At 36.7% G+C, this 21,850-nt stretch overlaps 1 protein-coding gene across 3 annotated transcripts; it reads left to right on the plus strand.

Moving 5' to 3' along the window:
* Nucleotides 1-45: 45 nt before the first annotated feature.
* Nucleotides 46-11,935, plus strand: fxyd6 (FXYD domain containing ion transport regulator 6). Of its 3 annotated transcripts, none has more exons than XM_030152679.1 (8): nucleotides 46-277; nucleotides 6,643-6,696; nucleotides 7,166-7,189; nucleotides 7,553-7,588; nucleotides 7,707-7,781; nucleotides 8,107-8,143; nucleotides 8,253-8,302; nucleotides 10,636-11,935. In XM_030152679.1, exons 2-8 carry the CDS (start codon nucleotides 6,648-6,650, stop codon nucleotides 10,671-10,673), a joined length of 309 nt encoding a protein of 102 aa, XP_030008539.1. In that variant the 5' UTR covers nucleotides 46-277; nucleotides 6,643-6,647; the 3' UTR covers nucleotides 10,674-11,935. The 3 variants fall into 3 exon arrangements, with proteins under 3 accessions (XP_030008539.1, XP_030008540.1, XP_030008541.1); XM_030152680.1 differs by lacking the exon at nucleotides 46-277 and adding an exon at nucleotides 621-740; XM_030152681.1 differs by lacking the exon at nucleotides 46-277 and adding an exon at nucleotides 885-1,063.
* Nucleotides 11,936-21,850: the final 9,915 nt, after the last annotated feature.

Below are 21,850 nucleotides of genomic sequence, written 5' to 3' on the forward strand. Positions count from 1 at the left end.
GAGGATCTGAGTGAGTGAATCTGAGAGAGCGAGAGAGAATAAAAGAGAGAGCGAAAGAGGTAGGGCATGAGGGGGGTTCAGGCACCGAATGATCAGCCACTACAGGGAGTTACATTGTTATCCGTCACATTTGTTTTTCAAGACGTGAACAGTGTGCGCACATTGACAGATGAGAATAGTTTGCAACAAAACCTTTGTGAGAAAAGCTGATTGATATATATATTTTTTTTCTGGGTGGACACCAGGTTGTTGGCAAACGGTCAACTGGAGAAACGAGGTAAGTTGATAAGCGCGCATACATGACCATTTGACCCACTTGGATTCTCAGGAACTGTGAAACGTGATCACCTTAAATTTTCTTTGTAATTCATTTTGTGTTGTGTATCTTACAGTCTACTAGGTTAAATCGTGCAATTAACTACAAGAATTGCGCAAAGTTCAAAATGGAATGCTCCTTCTCCAAACATACACGGTGTTTTAATAGCGCATTTACGCACGGATGGAAATGATAGTGTTGCTCGACAGAAATTCCGTTTATTCTGCTGTTTGTTTGTGTTTTTTTTCTCGTGGCTTTATTATAGCCCACCATGATGGAGGGTGTGTCTACTGGTACTAATCACTAAAACCATCACTGGATGCGCGGCTGTTTCTCTCCAGTCGTAACCTTAGTCTAATTATTAAAAACAGAGATTATTTCTTTTTCTTTCTGCCAATTGCTGTCGGAGGGCTGAATCAGAGGAGTAAGTTGGGTTTAACATTAAATGTCGTGCATGATGTCACTGCTGTTAGTGTAAACGCTTAGCTGTTTTCACTGAGGGGAATGATCTGCAGGCGGGTGATGGCTCGCTTTGTTCTTCCATCAGGTGATCCACAGGTTGAGGCGCAAAAGTGTATGGATGCAGACGTCACGCATCGGATGCTGAAACGGGTTATATTTCGTCATGTGTTTATTCTGGCTGAAGCCTAACAGTGCGTTATTTGGGCATGTATTGTGTGCGTTTTTGCCACTCTTGATGGGGTTGTGAAGTGCGTTAGAGAGGTCGGTGTTATAGCGCGACAACAGGTAGGTAATACAACTAATGTTAGAATGTGTGTGCAACGTAGGTTTATTTATTTCTAAGTGCATGTGAGGTGATTTGTCTTAGAAACCAGCTAATCCTCAACCTAAATCTGTCTGACTTTCTGTGATTGCCACACCCCTCGCCTCGCGTTTATGACCGGACTCTAGTTGTCCTTGTCCGTGACTAGTTGTCATTCGGAGACAGTTACCATGGAGATGACTGGACACTATGGATCGACGCACATTGTTGTCATGGCGATTTTATTCCATAATTAGTTTTTTTCATCATAGTTGCCCTTAATATTTGCGGTTAAATAGTCTCATTTTGGGCTTGTGTGTAGCTTCTGTTTATAGATGGATGCCTCAGGGTCACTGGTCGCTGGCCAAGCCGATGATTACATGGCACCTGCACCTTCACGCAGGAAAATCTGCTACCAAAATCATAACCTTAACCCTTTTATATTCATAAAAATATAGAATGTTCAAAAATCCACCAAACAAAACTCAGACAATGACATATGCCCCACAAGTCAGGGAAAATGACCTCTATTTTATTTCAAACATCACCTAATGTCTGTATAACGGTGTTGAAGTTCACAGGATCCTCAAATACACACTAGTAAAACAGTAGAAAGGGTTGGTGGAGCACAATATCCACTCTATAGGAACATATGTGTGAACGTGTTTGATCCCTCATGACCTTGTCCACTTTTTCTACAGCTCAGTTAAACTGTAATTTCCATGCACCATATGTGGTTTGTACTTAGTCTTGACTGTGACTCACACATTTACCAAATATGAAATATGATGCGAAATGGTAGGTTGTTGTATTATTAATGTCTCAGTAACAGTTGAGTGCTCTGCTGCCCATGCCTGCTTTACTGGCTGTGATCTCCCATTACCACTCACTGCCCATTTGATTGTTCTCCTGTTATGTTCCCCTGGTTCATCACACTTGTCTCACTAAATCACCTCTATCTTTGATGGTCTCTGTAATTTGTACTGGAAATGCTATTCTGATATTACACACTGCCCCCCCCCCCCCCCCATCCCCCCACCCAGACATTGTCTCCATTGCATGCCCTTCCCCTCCACTGTTGTGCCAGACAAAGTCTGTCACTGTCTGCTCAACCTCTAATCCAGTGAATCAGTACCTGCTTTTCCCTTGTTCCTTGTTACAGTAAAAAGGCCTTCTGGCTCGATATTTCCTTGTTGTCTCCAAACAGACTTGCTCGTCACGCCTGCCCTTTTCTTTTAAACAAAAGGGAGCCCAGCTGTTCCTCCTATGACATGATATTGCTTGACAAAAGTTTAGATAAGAAAGCCTGAGGAAAAATGGAATGCCCACAGCTCTGGCATCAAGTATTATATCTAGCAAGAGAATGGGTGGCAATGAACCGCTACTTGATACATCACATTGGCAGTGCCATGCTGCCAAATACCCAAAAGTATTCTCAAGTCAAAACATATGATATTGACCTACTAACTGTTAAAAATACTCACCCTAGCAAAGATTCAGATTACTGAGAATAATGAGTTTTTTTGCTGTGATATTATCATTTTTTTGTTTATAGTCAAAATAGAAGTGCTAACATTTCTATAATATAGTTTGCAGATTGATGAATGCAGTTAATCTGTTTAGCACATGTTAATGATCCAGATAAAGCTACAACACATTTTATCTAATATTGGTCCGGATGATGTCTGTATTCACTAATCTCCAGTCAGAATGGATCACTGAATAGAGGTCAGCAGCTTTCCTCCAGCTATGCCTTCACACCACCGAAGGCTTGGCTATAATGATGAAATTATTAGACACATTTGACCATGACCTCTGCTGTCCTTTTTCTTCATAAACAAAATCTTCCTCCTTTAAATCCTTTCATTTTCTTCATAACCATCCTCCATTTTTCAATCACTGTATGCTGCCCAGTCAGTGAGCCAAACCTTGCTGCCTCAAAGTAGATATGGGTTAAATAAATCACAGATGGATGAAGAGATGAAATCAGAGGAGAACCTCTCTTCAATCCCGTCACACCTAGAGCATTTTTGTCAGCTGTGCTCAGTGAAGATAAACTATTTCACTGCAAGGTTATGAGATTTCTGTGAGACTGCAAAGCCACAGAAACAATCATGCTTGATGGCTCTTTTACAAATATGTGTTTGCCGAGCTATAAACCTTATAACCAGCTGATGCATGGGCCTGGATTTGTATTGAACATGACAGTTTGAGCTGGCAATATACTGAATGTGCTGTCAGAATCAAAGAGATCACATTGTTATGAAAAGAAGATCTGAAAAAGTCTCCTAAGAAAAAACAGTCAGCTATTACAGATCTTTGAATTATTCTGAATGAAGTAAATTGGTTTAGACATTAGTTATTATATTTGTCCCAGACCTTTGGACTCAAACATCTGTCTCTTTTTGGCAAGTCTTGTGGTGACATTAAGTCTGACAGATCATTTGGGTTTCAAAGACTAGCTTAGTGGAGGTTAATGCTACAGACCAATTAATCCTGAACATGTACTGTGATATGTTTGCCATTAAAACCTGTTTTAGAAAGAAAAGACACAAAGGGGCATTAGCCCTGCTGTATCCTACATCCATCAGCAAAGGGCACATCCTTGCCTCCATTTCTCTGTCCTTTCATTGCGTCACCCATTAACACATCTATCGTCACACTGCTAGCACAAGAGGATGTCAGGCATATTGTTTGTATTAAATATAATGCCAATATAGTGACTGACATTATTGGGGGAACAATTTCAAACAGGAAATCATTGAACTCATGTTCTCCTCATATTCTAAAGTTTTCCATCATTAGTATGTAGCTTTTAATGTATGTTGAGCACTTTGTTTTTAAATGTAAAGAGATGTGGAAGACGCAAGAAAAAAGCTAGTCAATGGAGAGTTTTCTCAGGTTTTCACACATGTTCAGACTGATCGCAATTTCATTTCTCTGTTTATCTGCTTTTATTTGACCCATATCCACTTAGAGCCACTTAGAAGACAGCATGCATAGATTATACGTTGTGGAACAGTGGAAGATGATGACAAAGAAAATCTATAAGCAAGACTGCTTGTGGTTTTGAAGAGAAATGCTAAGATAGCTCATGTAAAATGTAGATGATAATTACTTGTTGCCTGTATATCAGTGATGTGTGGTTATATAGCCATAGTAAAGCATTATCATCACCACCATTATCATCATCATGGTCATTGTCATTGTTGTCATCATCAAGGCTAACCCTAACATGCCTTTGCGAAACACATCATTCAAAGTCATCCAAAACACAAGGTCAAAAAAGTATATGATTATGAATCATTGAGTAATTTCAGATGTTGGCTTAGAGCGCTGTAATGGTGTGAAAAATCTTGTCAACTGTGCGTAAAAGCAGGTCATCTAGGTTTACTCTGTAATAGTGCTGGTTCTCAAAATAAACCAGTATGACCTGGTTGGTGACTAATTGAATGTCAGCTTTTTAAAGGACTGTCCTGCCTTTGTCTGATTAACTTGACCGGATGTTTTCCTTAAGCTGGATCAGTGTTTATGACTGTATCTGAACTGACGGTAAGAGATGTACAGTTTGAGGACAACCGTCAATCATCACCTCGGATGTGAAAAAAGATGTCTCTTTCAAGTTGCGCAGAAGTGACAGACATGCCTTCGAAGACTATATTGTCATTTGTCATCATTCATCTGTTTTTAGTCTTGACAGGACTGTAAAAGTGCCTTTATGAATGCCCCACTTCATCATAATACTTAATTTGTGATAGTTAAAAAGACCTTGAGAAAAGACTTACAATATCTTTGTAGTTTAGTTAACTATAGCAGAAAAAAATCACACATACATCCTCTCAGATATAAATAAAATAACATGCATCATCTAATCATGTGAGGTAGGGTTTTTTTTTTGTTTACTTTAAGGGAGATGCCATTAATCTAATGGATACTACAGACTTCATTTTCATTAGCTGTCTTTTTGTCTCATATTAGAGACATCCTAGCTACCAGTGTGTTCCTCCGATCCATGCAAGGGCTGACAAATCAATTACAGGAAATACAGACACACAAATAGCAACTGGGCAAAATAGCTACTGTTGGTACGCCTGCTAATGACTGTAATGGACTCTATTCATTCTGTGCACTCCGTTGTGTATCACTGAAACTGCTGAAGACAGAAAAACAGACAGCATAGATGGACATAAATGGACTTAGTCAATCAATCAGGAAGACATTTAGTTGAATAAACATTAAGACGTGAAGGAAGGTGGGTGCACTCAATACCAGCTATAAAAGCAGAATGATTAGAGTATTTTTGGAAACTTAAATTACTGTTTTAGAGGGTCCACACAGCCTTATTTTTTTCAAGGTTCAAGGTGACTTTACTTGTACCTGTGGGTAGATTTGTTTTGCAGCAAGCTTTTGCTCACTGCCGGTCGCTGTGTGCGCATGCGCCCAACACAGTATTTATTACCTCCGCCAAGGAGGTTATGTTTGTTTGTTTGTTTGTCTGTTTGTCTGTCCGTTAGTGTGCAACATAACTCAAAAAGTTATGGACAGATTTGGATGAAATTTTCAGGGTTTGTTGGAAATGGATAAGGAAGAAAAGATTAAATTTTGGTGTTGATCGGGGGTGGGGGGGCCCACGGGGGGGCCCACTGATCAGACTTGGCGGAGGTCTGCGCTCTCCGAGTGCTTCTAGTTATTATATGTGATACCTGTCTTTCCATACAGCTTAATCTTTCAGAATACAGCAAGAGTAATTTCAAGTCAAGCACATCACTTTCTGTGTTAACTGGGAACCTCAATATTCCTCCTAATCTATGTGATGGAGCTTGAATTATATTTTATGGTGTATTACCAAGCTGACTCTGTTTTCACCAAAGAATTAACCAGGAAATTGGACCACTCACAGGTATTGATTTATGAATTGTTGCCCTCAGACCTGTATTTCTTGTGCCAATAGACATGGTTTTATTGAAATGTTTTAGAAAGAGAAAGAGCAGTAGATCACCAAACCTGTCACCTCTGTCTTTGTCATGAGTTTTATAAAAGAGAAGAGCAGGGCATTTATTGATCCTATCTCTTCTATTCACATGGCTCTAAATTGTGGCCACAGAAAAATCTGTTTTTTTTCCTGCTTGGGTAATAAACATTTTGTATATATATTCATTGTACATATTACATGATCAATCAGTGTGAATCCACACGTCTAGTTATATGGTGACACAGTTAGTGCAAAATATGTTCAAATAGCCTACGTGAAAATAGGCCAAGGTTGTGTGAAATCCACAGGGAGGAAATAGGGAGGGAATTATCTCTGTCAGGAAAAGAGAACATGTATGGATGCAGGCTCTGAACACAGACCGTTTTGCAAGATGAACACCGTTTCCTTTTTTGACAGTTAAATCTCAGAGGTTGGTCTGGAGTTGGTGCTGCATCATGTGATTCACTCAATAAACAAGTCTGCACATGTGCTTATGTGTGTATGCCCCATGCTGTAGGGGCATATAGAAGGATTAGCATCATTTAACCCAGGTCTCTGACAATGTATTATTTCCTATCTTTCTTTCAACAGTTGCCATGGAAACTATTTTGCTCTTCCTCTCTTCACTGCTTGTATGTGTGGCTGGTAAGTGCCTCCCCCCGCTCACAAAACATATGCCAACATCATTGCATACACACAAACACAATATGCACACACATCAGCTGTCCATAGGGAGGCAGTGTAGGGGCAGGGAGTGAAAATACATGAAAAGACACTCACTGGGTGTGGACCTGTAAACAGCAATTACAACTGAGCTTTTGTGTGCATGTGTCACTGTGACTGTGTGTGTTTATAGACTATTATTAAGGGTAAATAACGTAACATAATGTAACAAACATCATGTTATAGACAAAATCTTATAGAAGATGTAAGATAGATAGATAGATAGATAGATAGATAGATAGATAGATAGATAGATAGATAGATAGATAGATAGATAGATAGATAGATAGATAGATAGATAGATAGATAGATTTGCTGTTGCTCTCTGGCCTAATTTTCTTGTTTCCCTTTTTCTCTCTGACTCTGCTCCCTCTATCCTCCTGCGTCTCAGCTCTATCAGACCCAAGTGCACAGGGTGAGTATCCATGATGTAATGTACAGTGGAACGGGGTCACATCTCAGCCTAATAGATAGGTCTGTTGGCTCCCACTTCAGGACAGACCTTTATAAATGGCCACTTTGCAGTAAACAGACACAGATAAGTGGAATAAATCCAAGAATTCATTTACAGTTGGGTTGAAATGTATTATGCAGAACTTATTGCAGATAAACATTATCGAAGAAAGTGAATCTACAGGAATACACAACAAAGTACATGGATTACTGGCATTGTAAATATTGAAAGTAAAAACTATCCTGAAGCATCTTCCTGCGTGATGCAAAAAAGAGTCACAATGATAATCCTGAATTTCAAGTGTTTTTCTGTTTTTTTTTTCAGATGGGGCAGAGAAAGTCGAAAATCCATTTATCTATGGTGAGTCTAAAAAATGTGTTTTATGTGCTGCCCTACCTTTTTGCCCTAAGCAGTACAATAGTGAAATTTATTTCTCCTGTGTCTCCTCTTTTTCTGTAATCAACAATGCCGTCTGTAGACTATGAGAGCCTGAGGATTGGGGGATTGGCATTCGCTGTGGTGCTGTTCACACTGGGAATACTTCTCATCCTCAGTAGGTTCACTTCTGTTTTTCTGTGTGCATAATGTTGTGCACATGATTTATGTGTCTGTGATTTGTAATGAAATGTTCCAGTCAAATTAAAAATAATTAATGACAAATTAACAAAACATTGCTGCATTTCCACACTATGTTACCACCCCATTAACTGGCCATTTGTTTTTACACTCTGTATAATGATTAACAATGATATTCATTACATATACTTTAACGTATTTATTAATTATAATCACATGGATTATATCTTAATTCTCCAATGGTGGCTATTAATAGTGACTGGATAACACAGACTAACAGGAGATGATCTGGTTGTTTGTAGGTCGGCGGTGCCGCTGCAGTATCAACCAAAAGCCAAGGTTGGTGCTCCTCTCTGATTCAGAGAAAAAGTTTGGTTATGTAAAGGATTTTTGTTTTGTTGCACTGCACAATTTGGTCACCATGACAACCTGTGGGTTTTCTTTTCAGAGCCCCTGGAGATGAGGAAGCACAGGAGGAAAACCTGATTGTCTCCAAGGGTAAAATACACAACTTAACTCTGCCAGCTCCTCTCAAGCTCTCGCTCACCCCTGACATGCATCCATAATTGAATCTCCCACTGGGAGTGCCCATAGCTCAGAGGTAGAGAGAGAAATCCTTTGTGTACATGAACAATACGTGTGTGTGTGTGTGTGTGTATGTGTGAGAGAGAGAGTGTAGAATGGACAACATCACTACTGACTATATTCCCAGTATAGCATCAGTTCTTTGCAGTGATTACATACCTCGAATGCGGCAAGAATTCACCAATCATTTTAATCAAGTATGAAAATGAACTGGATGAAAACATAATAAGACTATTTTTCAGTGGAAAATCTAGTCTCACAGTGAGGACCTTTAAATGGAAGAATGTTTTAACTTATCTTCTGTCTCTAGTTGAAACCCTTGACAAATACACTTTATGGACACAAGTACTGGGACACATTGGATTCAGGTGTTTCATTGTCAACAGGGGCCAGGGCTATAGTGATGATGCTGCCCTAATAATGAAAAGTAATTTCAAACTGCAATAAGTGTCATTGCAACAAACATATTGTCATGTTTATTTGTATACATTTTTCTACTCTGTCATCTACAAAAAGATATTTTGAATTTTATTCCAAGTTAACATTTTTTAAATCAATATTCATTTATTCATTCATTTTTCCAAACCATTTAATCCTTGAGAGGGTTGCAGTGGCGCTGGAGCCCATCCCAGCTACCAACATATGCATCGACAGTTCATCGCAGGGCTTTCTATCATAAGAATCATTTAAAATTTTGATTGTGTATAATGTTCTACATCTACGTTCTTGATCAGGGGTTCCCAAAGTGGGGTATGTGTACCCCCAAAGGTACTTGGAAGAAGCCCAGGGGGTACTTGAAATTTTTTTGGAAAAATACATTAAATAAATCATCATGTACTGAATACAAAATAAATAATGAGAATTAATGCTGAAATATAAAACACAATGAATACATTAATATAATAGTTTTATTGTCAATCATCTTGTTTGAGCTTTGGTAACATTTTAAGAACATTTCTATTTCATTTTATTCAAAATGAGTATATTTGAGTGACTAAATAATTATTTTTTGTTGATGAAAGGTTCATTTATTAATTAATGACCAATTTATTTATTTTTATTATCAGTGAAAGAGGGAACTTTTCTGTTTATATTTTGACCGCAAAATTAACTTTAAAACATGTATTATTTTTGATATATCACAGTTCAATTTATGTTGTTTGATTACAATAAATTTTGTCTAATTTTTTTCTATCAAAAATGCTGAAGCAAGAGTTGGGGGTAAAAGTATATTTGAGGGGGTACTTCACTGTAAAAAGTTTGAAAAACACTTCTAGATTTATGAAACATTTGTCTCATTCTGACTATAAATAATAATTTTAAACAAGTAACCATCTTGTTTCTTCAACTCTCACTGAAGAGGAAAAATCAGCCTTTAAACTTGAAGGAAATAATGATTTATTGACAACAACTGACATCAACATCTTGCTCATGGTAACATTTGAAACCAACAGCAATGACAAATTGTAGGTGAGATGCGTCACAATATTTTTGTCCATATACTGTGGATAGACACTCAGTTATGTAGGTAGGTACAGGCCTTCAAATGTCTCTTGTGGCTTGTATTTAATTTATTCTGACCATCTGCTAACATCAGATTATTTTTTTTACCATAAAAACTGAGGATTTGATGTTCACACAAACTTTCCCTTAATTTCAACAAGTGCTTTCCAGTAGTCATCATCAAGCTTTCCAAAAACATCTGTCTCTGAAGTAATTAAGTTGGTAACAATGCTTATTAAAAGAAGATAAAAACATTGTTGGATGCCACTTTTTTTCCCTTTTCTTTCTTTTTTTTTTTTTGTGAGAAAGCTCTTACTCCTACAACTCCAAAACAGGTATCACTGTATTAACACAAACCAGATGAAATGCTGAAATGGTGGATTACCAGTGCCAGTTAGTTTTCAGTTCTCTGTAGGCTGAATGTGATTATGCAGAAAAATTCTGAAATCCTAGACTATTGTTTAAAAATAGTCATATACAACTAACAGTAAGGACTAAAAAGGAGCAGAGCAAAGAGCTGTGTTTCCCCTTTAAACAGTAGCACCAAAACTCAGGACTTTGAAAACCTTACCTCCTTGATAGTAAGATAGAAAGTACATGAGTCAAAGAGCTGGTGGAAAATGCAGAACTAGCACATGAGTCTGAAGGGGAATTAATATGGGTTAGTAATAAATAAGAGGTAAATATATGAGGTGTATGACTGCAGATGTTTTCCTAAAGTACTTTTTCTCGACCTCTTTCAGCTGCAGCAGCTGCAAAAGAAACTCCAGCAGAGAACTGAGGCATCTGCTCTGGACCGGACTGCCTTTTAAAATGATGGCCTGTTGTATTTGATATGAAGCCACTATAAACAATGAAGACATGAATAAAATTATAACCGGTTATATGACGGGGTAAGAGGGAGGTTTATGTTTAGAGGTATAATATGTACATAAAACTTGTAATCTAAAGGCGAACCTTTAGGCTGTTGTGCTCCGTTGTGACCAGTCCAGTCTCTCAGTGCTCTTGTCTGTTTCTGTGCCTTCTGTGATAGTCTTTCCTAAGTCCTGTGTCTTAGCCAGTAGCACTTTTCACTTAAGACTATATTTGGACACCTAAAAGAATTTTTAATGTTGTGGGGTCTGTTAGTTTTTAGATTTGTTAGTTTGTTTAATTTTGTCAATTGTCCTAGATAATAATGTTGTATATCATATACAGTATGTGCATATACTATAGACAGTATATATTTAAGTACAGATTGCTTATAAAAAATTCAATATCCTTCATTTAGGTCTACAGTAAGTCTGACCGGATGGGTTTATTTGTGTAGATGCACTGTGTCATGTGTCTGCCTGCATGCACTTGTGGGCATATACGTATATGTGTGTGTGTATATCCTGTACAAGTATGAATGTTTATACATTATGTGTGCCTGCGTATCACTACATTTAAATGTGATCAGCCTTATAGAAGACAATCTCAAATGCCACAGCTCTCTGACTGAGCATAGAATGGTTTGCAGGTATCAGCATGAGCTCCACCAAAGCACCAACTTCAGTGGAAGGAGCTCCTGCATCAGCTGTCTCACTGCCTTCTCCACACCACCACACTGCTCTGTCACTGGCTCCACCAGGATTAAATAGTCTCCAGCAGACTATCATTAGCATCCCAGTAAACAATAACTGCCAAAAATCTGTGAATCTGGGTCCCCTTTTTCATTTCAGTTTTTGGAATCTCTCAAATTTCATGTTTTTTTGGATAACTATACATTGCATTTCTAAAAGGACAGTTAAGGTCTGGGTGCTGAATTTGAGAAAAATAAAACTTAAATATGATTAATGTGCCAGACTACGTTAATAGTAGCCTACTGTAAGACAAATTATAGAGTTACAGCAGATGAAGAGTGTTGTTAATCTGCAGTTAGGTCAGGCTTTTACTAGACTTAAGTCTGAAGTTTAAAAACAACAGCTGTACAAGAAAATGATACATTCATTTTGCGCATGAGGCCTTGGGTAGCAAACTATTGTGCTTTTGGCTAAATAAAAGTATGTTTGAACATATAAATTCCAGTGTTTTTGTCATTCATTTAAGCAGATTAGCAGATGAAAGCATCATCAGGATTTTCAAGGTGCACTTTAATGAATGCATTTCTAAAAAAAACTCCTTAACGTGTTTAATCCGAGCAAATAAACTCATTTTCATCCACTTCAGGTGAATAACAGTCAAGGTCATACACTGGGGTGTATGTTAGACAGTAGACTCCTCACTAACAGAACTTTCACTGCAAAAATCTAAATCTTACAAGTGGATTTTTCTTATTTCTAGCCAAATATCTCACCATACTTGACATAATACATTATCACCTAAAGAGGAACTTATCAGTGAGATATAAGAACTTATTTTTAGACAATAGATATTGAAAAATTTATTTCAAGAAATCTTACCAAGATCATTTTCATTTGTTCCATTGGCAGATTTTTTTTGCTTAATTCAAGTAAAAAAAATTTGAACAAGTGAAAATGATCTTGGTAAGATTTCTTGAAATAAGATTTTCAAGATCTATTGTCTAAAAATAAGTTCTTATGTCTCACTGAAAAGTTACTCTTTAGATGATTATGTCTTATTTTAAGTGTGATGAGATATTTGACTAGAAATGAGAAAAATACTATTGGTAAGATTTTGATTTTTTCCACTGTTCAGGCCGCTGTTCCAAAGGTTGGCAACTTTAGTCTCGATTAATGAATACAAACTTTTATGAGGCTGTAAATATATAACTTAGAAGCTAGGCTGAAATATAGCTGTGGGTGTGGAGAAGCAGTTTGTGTGTGTGAAAGAGGGTGGGTTTGTGGGGTAGGAGTTGGTCTGCATCTGCGTCTGAGGAGACAAGGCCACCCACAAGCACACACACACACACCTGGAAAGAGGCAATACAGAGCCTTCAGCAGCTCAGGTGAGTCGCAACTTACTTTCCTCATGTTTACAGAAAATATGCAGGTCATAAAAATCAGTCTTCCATGTTTACTTTACATACTTGTTAAACTGTCAGAAACTGTGGGATCAAAGGTCTACGTTTTTTGCAAGTACAATTTTAATCAGGGTTTCTCATGGTGTAAAACATTATTGTATAGAGTCTAGAATGCATATTTTCCAGCATTTCCCTCCAATAATACAAGTTTAACTTTTCCTATGTGGCTTCACTATTAAATAGGGCAAATACAATGTGCTAAAAAAGTGGGTTTAGAGGACAAACACTGCTCTGTTGTCTGTGTTCTTGTGATTGCTCCACATTGAAAATCTCAACTTAAATGAACCAGCGTAAGCACCCTGCACTTTATACAGCCAAAATCATTAGGAATTAATTCTGCGTTATTAGACAGGGATCACCACATCTATTCTTTCTTCCCTAGTCTGTGTATGACCTCTATCTGCCTGAGCAAGGTCCAAGGTTAATGAATATTGGAGCTGTAATATATTAATGAGTAACTGTCGGCTATGCCCTTATGCTCAGTGGCGCATTAGAAAGACTCAGGCCCATGATGGATGAAAGCATCGGAGTACACAATTCACAATGGTATGCTTGAACAAAAATGGAGACAGAGAGGGAAATTTTTAGTCTGTTAATCTGTGTAAGCTAATGATTACAGGTCAGGAGATGTAAATTAAATGTGAAGATTGTGTGAATGCATGCCTGAGTTTGTGTGTGTGTTTGTGGGTGTGTTTGTAAAGGACGAAGAGAGAAGGGTGGGAAAGGGGGGAGGGGGGATCAATATCGCCATTAGCCTCTTAAAGTTCTGAGTAAAGATCAAGGCAATCACTTTACTATTAAGACTGCAGGAGGGAGCTCAGTGAGGCAATTTGTCCGGACATATAGAGTTTCCGAACCTTTCATTCACTTCTCATCTAAACAGAATAAGCCGGTTCAAACAAGCCCTTGTAAGTCAAACTTTATTAAAACGGAAGGACTACTGAAACCAAATCTACACACACCCTTTAAACACCAACCCACACCTGTTAGATAATACTTTTATTTTCACCATACTTAATTGTATATATTTTTAAATAAATTATCTAAAACAGCTGGCATGAATGGATCACCATCTGGCAGCTGCTGTTATCACTTTCCTTTTGTTCATTGCTTGTATTATGTTCACGCAGACTTGTCAGCTGAACACACAAACAGACGAGGCAACATGTCTTCTCCTAAAGGTAAGTCACATGTAGCTGTACACTGCAAAAAAGGTGTCTAAAAACAAGATAAAAACAATAAATCTGAGGAAAAAGGTACTCAAAACAAGTGAATTATCTGTCCATGCAGCAAGATAATTTCACTTGACAAGATTTCTTGAATTAAGACTGTTAAATCTAGAAATAAGCACATCTACAGATGTATTTACAAGGCTTAAAATAACCATAAAATGCTGGTTTTAAGATGAGATTACTTAAAATTTTACTTTTTATTGTCTCAAAATAAGTGAAATATAGTAAATATTAGATGACTGAGCTGGCTTTAAGAATGTAAGTCTTAAAATAAGAGTAACAAGTAGAAAAAAAATTCTTAAAATAAGCATTTGATTCAGGTGTTAGTTTGTTAGTTAATTTATCATGGGTTATGTTAAACTGTGTCATCATTTTTGTCATGTTTTAAGCCTGTAAATATTAATAAATGGTTAAAAAAGTTAGTTGCTGTCATTTCTTAAGTTTAATTTTTTGCAGTGCATGCTTGAAGTCAGAGCAACAATAAAGTCTGTTTCTTTCAGATGCTTTTTGTGTGACTTGAATCTAAAAACTTGACTTTGTTAAACAATATTTATTTTGATGAGACTTTCAGGGAGAGATGTAATATATCTTATTTTAACATTTATTGACCTCATTTTAATATGTCCTGCCTATTTGAGACAAAATAGATAAGGTTGTTCTTGATTTAAGATTACAGTGTAAAGCTGAACACTTAAAATAAGAAATTAACTCTTAAAACAAGATAAATTAACTAACACTTCTTAATCTAAGTATTTTTTTTTTTTTTTTTTTTTTATCTTGGTAAGAACCAAATAATTTGCAGTGTAGCCATGTGTATGAGTAACATTTGCAAAGCCAGGGCTATGCTAGCTGTCTGGTTTGCCGTCATAATTGTTTAAAATAATATACGTATATCATGCTGTACTACCGTAGAAAATCAGCCTTCGTTTTTATACAGATAATCACAGTGTTATATTCACAGGTCAGACAGCACCAGACTAAACAAACAAAGATCTACACATTACACGCCCTTCAAATCTCTGCACTGGTTTCTCTTTATCAAAGGGATAGACATTAAAATCCCATTACTAGTTTATAAAGCCCCAAAAGGTCTCAGGTTGAAACACATCTCTGATCTACTTGTACATTTGGAGGCGAGCAGACCTCTCAGATTATCTGGGGCAGGTTTCGTCCACATTCCCAGGATCAAAGCCAAGTGCAGTGAAGCAGCTTTTAGTTTCTATGCTCCTCACATGTGGAACTAGCCTCCTGGGTGTGTTTATAGGCCTTTAACAACTCTTAAATCAGGGATAAAACATACTTTACTTGATCCATAATATCGTTTTAAACTGTACCCGCTGATTTATTTGCAATTGTTTTAAACAGTTATTTACATGTTTTCATTGTGCCTTTTGTTTTAATTACTTTAAAATACGATTCTAATACTGAAATATTTAGTTTTAATGTTTTCCGATACAACTGTGGATTGCCCAGCATCTGATTTTTGCTCTATAAATGAATTTGCTTGTTAGCCTTGAAATGAACATCATATCTACCCTGGGTTGTACAGTGTCTTATATGTGCAACATCACACAGCACAATGAATCATATGGCTTCTCACATTTCTGCATCCTTATAAAACAAATCATGTTCTCTACGTGTAATCTACAAGTGGCAAATGCTGCTGTTAAGAATGTGATAGTCCTCTATGTTATGTTATGGACAAACATGCTGAAAATCAGTCCATGTGTAACTGTAGTTTTGTCAAAAACCAAGTGAGAAAACCAGAGCCATAATATTGGGGCATGATAATGTATTATGTTTCAGTTCTATGTAGTTTATTTTAGTTTTTCGGAACAGTTGTGGTTATAAATCTATTTTCCAAACCATCCCTAACTACCCCAAAATAGCACACAGGCTGTGTTAACAACACTTTGGGAAATGGACCAGTGCTCGCTATGACCTATTTTCATTACACTCACATTTAGACTAGTCTAGTCATTACAGACAAATCTGAAAAAAAAATACATAGGCAAGAGGAATAGACTTAAATCAGTGCACTGTCCAAAATGAGTATAACATTTTGGTTAAAGTCAAATTTGTAAAATAAATTGTTAAAATACTATATATCATTTATGTTTTTTATTTCCTGTGCTTCTACAGGTGCAGAGATTGACCTTGATGCAGACTTTGTATATGGTAAGTGATGGCTGAGAACTAACGCCCATTGAAAAATAGAAAAAGGACAAAAATTCGGCACTCACTTGGTTGGAAAAATTGTAAAAAGCCTTTATTTCATGATGGCCTGTAGATTAATTCTTTTGGGCTGGAGCTAAAAACAAACCAACGTGTGTCAGCATGTGCCCTCTTCAGGGTGAATTTTTTATTTTTTATTTTTTGTCTTTTTGGATTCTTTGAGCCCTTTAAAGCATATTGAAATGATTAAACTTTGCCAGTGGTCAGAAAAACAGGGACATGACTGTTTTGACGAGCAAAAAGAGATGCTGGACCACTGAAGACAAGGGGTGAAAAAGTGTGAAGAAAAGTAAAAGGAAAGATAAATGGAAAATTGTTCAAACCAGTCAGAGATATTAATAAAGCAGGAATAGTCCTTAATGCTGTGTATCCACTGTTGTGTGTTCTGTATTTTTAGACTACTACACACTACGGGTTGGAGGTCTAGTATTTGCTGGGGTCATTGTTTTTCTCTCCTTCATCCTGTTGGCAGGTAAGTCAGCCAATACATCTTGTGTGTTTTGTGTGTTGGTAGTGGACAGGCTTGCAAGCAAACGTGGGGGAAAACAAAAACAGGAACAAAAAGAAGTAATACAAAACAGAAAGCATTGTATAAGAGGGCTTAACACACCATGACTATCATTCCATAGTGTTATAAGAACATGTTTATTGAAAGAATAGACAACAGTTCAACTATTTAAGTCACTAATAACTCAATTCCATTTTCTTGTAAAGGAAACAAGCTCGCCAACTGTGGTAAATCCAAGGTAAGAACACTAGTGGCATACATTTGCAGTTAAATATGGCTTTATACTGACATCTGCTGGTCATATGGAGACAATGCCAATGATGCAAAAAATAAACAGACTGAAGTCATAGCTGTAATCTCTGTTTATTAAATACTTAAATGTAACTTGTGAATTACTTTAAAAAATCAGATACATATGAACTTTCATAAATTCTTTTTTTTTTTTTTTTTTTTTACAGCCAAGACACGTGGAGGAGGACTAAAATGAGCTGAACCAGTGCAGAAAAGGAGTGGTACATTTCACCACATTGCTTTGGAATGTAAAGTGTGTAAGAATATAAGGCTTTTGTATTAATAAAGTTGTGGAACCATATTGTGTGTGTGCTTATTTAATACCACTTTTGCATTTAAACATAGTTTAACTGAGGTTCAAAGTATTCATACACCTCAGCTACATGTTTGTTCAGTCAGTCCAACCCCTATATTGTGATGATGTGACATTTCAAAATAATAGAATGATTGGACTAAATAAAATCATCTTTACATTCTTAGTGTCAAATTTGTTACTCTTTATCATTATTTTTGGGCATATTTGTTGTAATTTCAGTTAGAGCTGGTGATATGGCCAAAAAAATGTAATCTTGAATTTTTCAGTGTCATGGACGATTTAGGGTTTAATTGACTGTTTTTTGTAATAAAAATGGAAAATAAACCATGATGTTATAATACTCAAGATGCACATTCACAGATAAGATAAGGTTGCATTTTGAATTTTGTTTAACAAGAAGCATCTCCAGAGAAATAATCTACATTTTGCAATTTTTCAGGATTTTCAGAAAGCAAAACCTTGATTAATCAAATTAATGCAAAACATTGTCCAGCCCTAATTTCAGTCACATATTTGGGGTAGCATGGCACTCTGCTGGATTTTTGGCCCATTCTTCCTGGAAGGACACATGTAACTGAGACTGAGTCAAAGATTTACTTTGTTGGCCTTAAGCCATGTTGTTACCCTTTTGGAGGTATGTTTAGGATCACTGTCCTACACTCAAAGATCTCTTTGTGTCAAAGCTTTAGCTTCCTGGCTGCTGTTTTCAGTAGAAGTTTCAAATTATCTACAGAACTCTCCTTTCTACAGAAGTTTCTACTGTTTGAGAAATTCTAACGTAAGTCATGGTTTATCTTGTTCTAAGGTCACGGTTTACTGCTATCTGCACACTTCACCTTGTATTCTGTCCTCCTACTGGATCTGCAGACAAGATGTTCACAGACATACTTTGCCTAAACTATCTGCTTACGTCTCTTTCTTTAGGAATGTGCATATGTGTGACAGCTGCTATGTTGTTCTTCAGGTTTGGGTGTATTTACACTATGCAACCAGTAACAGTGACACATTGTCTTCATCTGCTATTTGTACTATGTAACTTTGTACAATGGCAAACCCAAAACTGGAAACTAGCTTCTTCAATCTTTTTTACTGAGCTCGTTCATATAATATGTTTCCTATGAAATGCATCCAGAGTCTTCTAAGTATTCCTAGGCCTTCACTGCCTTTCTACTCTTGCTCACACAGAAAACTTCACTCACCTGAATCCAAATAGTTCAGATCCTTCCATTGGATAATTCCTGAAATGATTCAGATGTTTCAGCTGCAACTAGTTGTTTAACCATAACTGATGCATTGAGTAGCTTCTCATTTCAGGAAAAAAAAAAACATCATGTAAGAGGGTCAATATTTAGCTGAGGGACTTTTTGAGTTACTTTTACAGGGTAACATAGTTGACAGGTATAGTTGACATTCTTGCTGTTTTCAGGCCTAAAATCAACATAACCATAACACCACATGGGATTTTTACAGAAAGATTCTTCTAAATATCACATATACAATTGAGTAACATTCAAATTGAAAGTTATTTATAAACATATTATAGTAACACTGTTGACATAAGAGTGTGATAAACGCACACTTGACTCACACACTTTATGTTAAATAACTAAGAAAGAAGAGAAAGAACATATCTTAGAGTCTTGCCAGTGTTTTCTTCAGGAGGAAATGACATCATGTGGAGCAGGTCATGTGATTTTGAATTAACACTTCCTTCAGAGGTGTTTTTGTAATGGGTAACTTAGTTGAAAGTGATTTCTCAGACAAAGATACAATTTGTTATTTTCCATACAGTGTAAAATGTGATATATTATATTGCCAAAAAAGAGATATCTGTCATGACTATCTCAGCTTATTAAAAAGAACACAATTAAAACAATTTTTGAATAAGCTAATGTTTTATTGTTTAGCTAATTAGAAGGTGGTTGTTATTAAATTTGTACGGTTATTTAGTTGACATTTTGGTATAGCTAGTCATTTATTAATTATTTATTAATAATTTTTCAAGAAGTGATTGTTTCCATAATTAAATAATTATGGAATTTTTAAAGGCATGATCATAATGAACATAAATAACTTTTTTTTTTTGTTTGTTTGTTTTTTTTTTTTTTTTTTTTTTTTACTTTTAATAAAGATGTATGCAAGATACTTCCCATGGACTTCAAAAGTTACTCAATTATATATTGACCCAAGAGAACATAAATATTGGACAATGCCAGGACTCATCTGGCTCAAATTGTGAAAGAGTGGTTCAGGGAGTATGAGACCTCATTTCTACAGATGGATTGGATACCACAGAGTCCAGGCTTGGACCCCAGAAGGCTTTACACAGTGGTCTGACTCATCAAAACAAGATCATGGTAAAAAATGTTAATGCAACTCTAGATGAAAATAAATGCTGGGACATTGTATAAGTATTGTGTGGCATAACTGATGCCAAAGCTCATGTGTCCTGCAATCAAAGCTAAAAGCAGTCCAACAAAATATTACCTAAAGGACTTTTCTTTGGCCAGGCTGTGTATTTTGTGAGGCTCACTGACCCACACTGGAGTAAAGTAACTGATTACATGCCTCCCCCTTCTTCCTCCACACACAACATTGATTTTTGTCTATTATTGACTCGTGACCAAAGAAAATTCCTTCAAAAGATAATATCTGGGTCACAGCGCTCATTTGCAACCTTTGAAAATTACATTTATGGAACTTACACTAACAATTTTAAAGTAGTGCTTTTGTTGGATAATGTGGAACAGAGGTGGTGTAGCTACTTCAGAGAGATGTTTTTTGCAACTTTCTTACCTTTGATGGAACACAGTGATCTGCTCTTTATCAATGCACCTGAAAAACACAGGAGAGAATTTGGATATTATCTATTATTATCCTGTATGTTTTATTGCTGGCTGTGGAAATCATGTTCACCACTTTACTCTGTGTGTTGTTCTGTCTTGAAGGACTAGGAAAAAAAAGATAAATATACAGTATGTGTAAATATGTGACATGTAATTTTACTTTTTTGCCTTCATCTCGTCAGCCACATCAGTTTCACCTGTTGCTCACAGGTGTTTCAAATCAGCTGGTCAGCATATAAGCAGCTCTGGTTCAGTTGCTCATTCCCAGGTTGTTCCTGTTTCATGCCTGACTTTCTAGTATTTGTCTTTGGTCTGGTTTCCTGGTTTGGACTTGACCTGCTCCTGACAACATCTCCTCATCTCTGTCCTGGTAAACCCACCAGTCTTCTGTCCCTGATTCAGAAGTCTGCCTGATTGCTCCCTGTTTTTTTTCTGCCTTTGTTTGTCTGTGTGGTCTTTACCACTCTTGGCTTCTCTGAGAACCAGCTCTGAATCATCTGCTGCTGTCTAAGTCTCCTGTTATTTTGTCATCCCCTCAAGGCCTCTATCCAGCCTGCCCTGTATGTTCCAGATACTGCGTTTCCTCCAACTGCTCAACTGAAGCTTCAAACCAGCCTGCCCTGTGGCCTAGCAGCAGTGATCGAATAAAGACTATTGGAACTGTTACTCATCTGTGTGTCTGCACTTGGGTCCACTCTACACAACCTGGTACAGGTCTGCCCTGCTGGAGATCAAATTTGGCTGCATGTGGCCCCTGAACTAAAAGAGTTTGACACCCATGTAATAAATTTGTAAACCCCCCACTTGGAAGAACCTGAAAGTTGATGTATTCTAATGTGCAGACAGTGTTTTGAAGTAGAACTGGTCGCTCTAACACACGTGCCAAACATGTGGCCTGGGGGCCGAATCCGGCCCGTGGAATGAATTTGTGAAATGCAAAAATTACACTGAAGATATTAACAATCAGTGATGTCAAAATCATTTTAATTCAGGTTCCACATACAGACACATACAGTTCAATTAGATTTCAAGTGCATCAGAACCAGTAAAATATTATAATAACTTATAAATAATGACAACCCCAAATTTTCTTTGTTTTTGGTGTAAAAAAAAAAAAGGAAAATTACATGAAAATGTTTACATTACCAAACTATACTTTTATAAAAAATGTGAATAACCTGAACAAATATGAACAAACGGAAATGTCTTAAGAAAAGTAAACACAGTTTTACCAATATTCTGCCTGTTACTAAATGTTTAATGCGATTGTAAAGCACATGTGTAAATGATAAACTGATAAACCGAGGCAGAATATTGTTAAAATTGCACTTGTTTTTCTTAAGACAATTCAAGTTGTTCATGTTATTCAGATTTTTAAGGAAACATTTGTAGATGTAAACCTGATCATAATATATTTCTTTTGTCACTGTTCTTTTACTGGTCCGGCCCACTTGAGATCAAATTGGGCTGAATGTGGCCCCTGAACTAAAATGAGTTTGACACCCCTGCTCTAACATTCCTTTTGA

The sequence above is a fragment of the Sphaeramia orbicularis genome, chromosome 13 (assembly GCF_902148855.1).
Source record: "Sphaeramia orbicularis chromosome 13, fSphaOr1.1, whole genome shotgun sequence".
In the NCBI taxonomy this organism is placed as follows: Eukaryota; Metazoa; Chordata; class Actinopteri; order Kurtiformes; family Apogonidae; genus Sphaeramia; species Sphaeramia orbicularis.

Excerpts from the sequence above, each read along its gene's own strand:
- fxyd6 (XM_030152679.1), top strand. The coding sequence starts at position 6,648 with ATGGAAACTATTTTGCTCTTCCTCTCTTCACTGCTTGTATGTGTGGCT. Across the intron at positions 7,589-7,706 it reads CGAAAATCCATTTATCTATG|ACTATGAGAGCCTGAGGATT; the intron begins GTGAGTCTAAAA and ends TGCCGTCTGTAG. Across the intron at positions 8,303-10,635 it reads AAACCTGATTGTCTCCAAGG|CTGCAGCAGCTGCAAAAGAA; the intron begins GTAAAATACACA and ends GACCTCTTTCAG.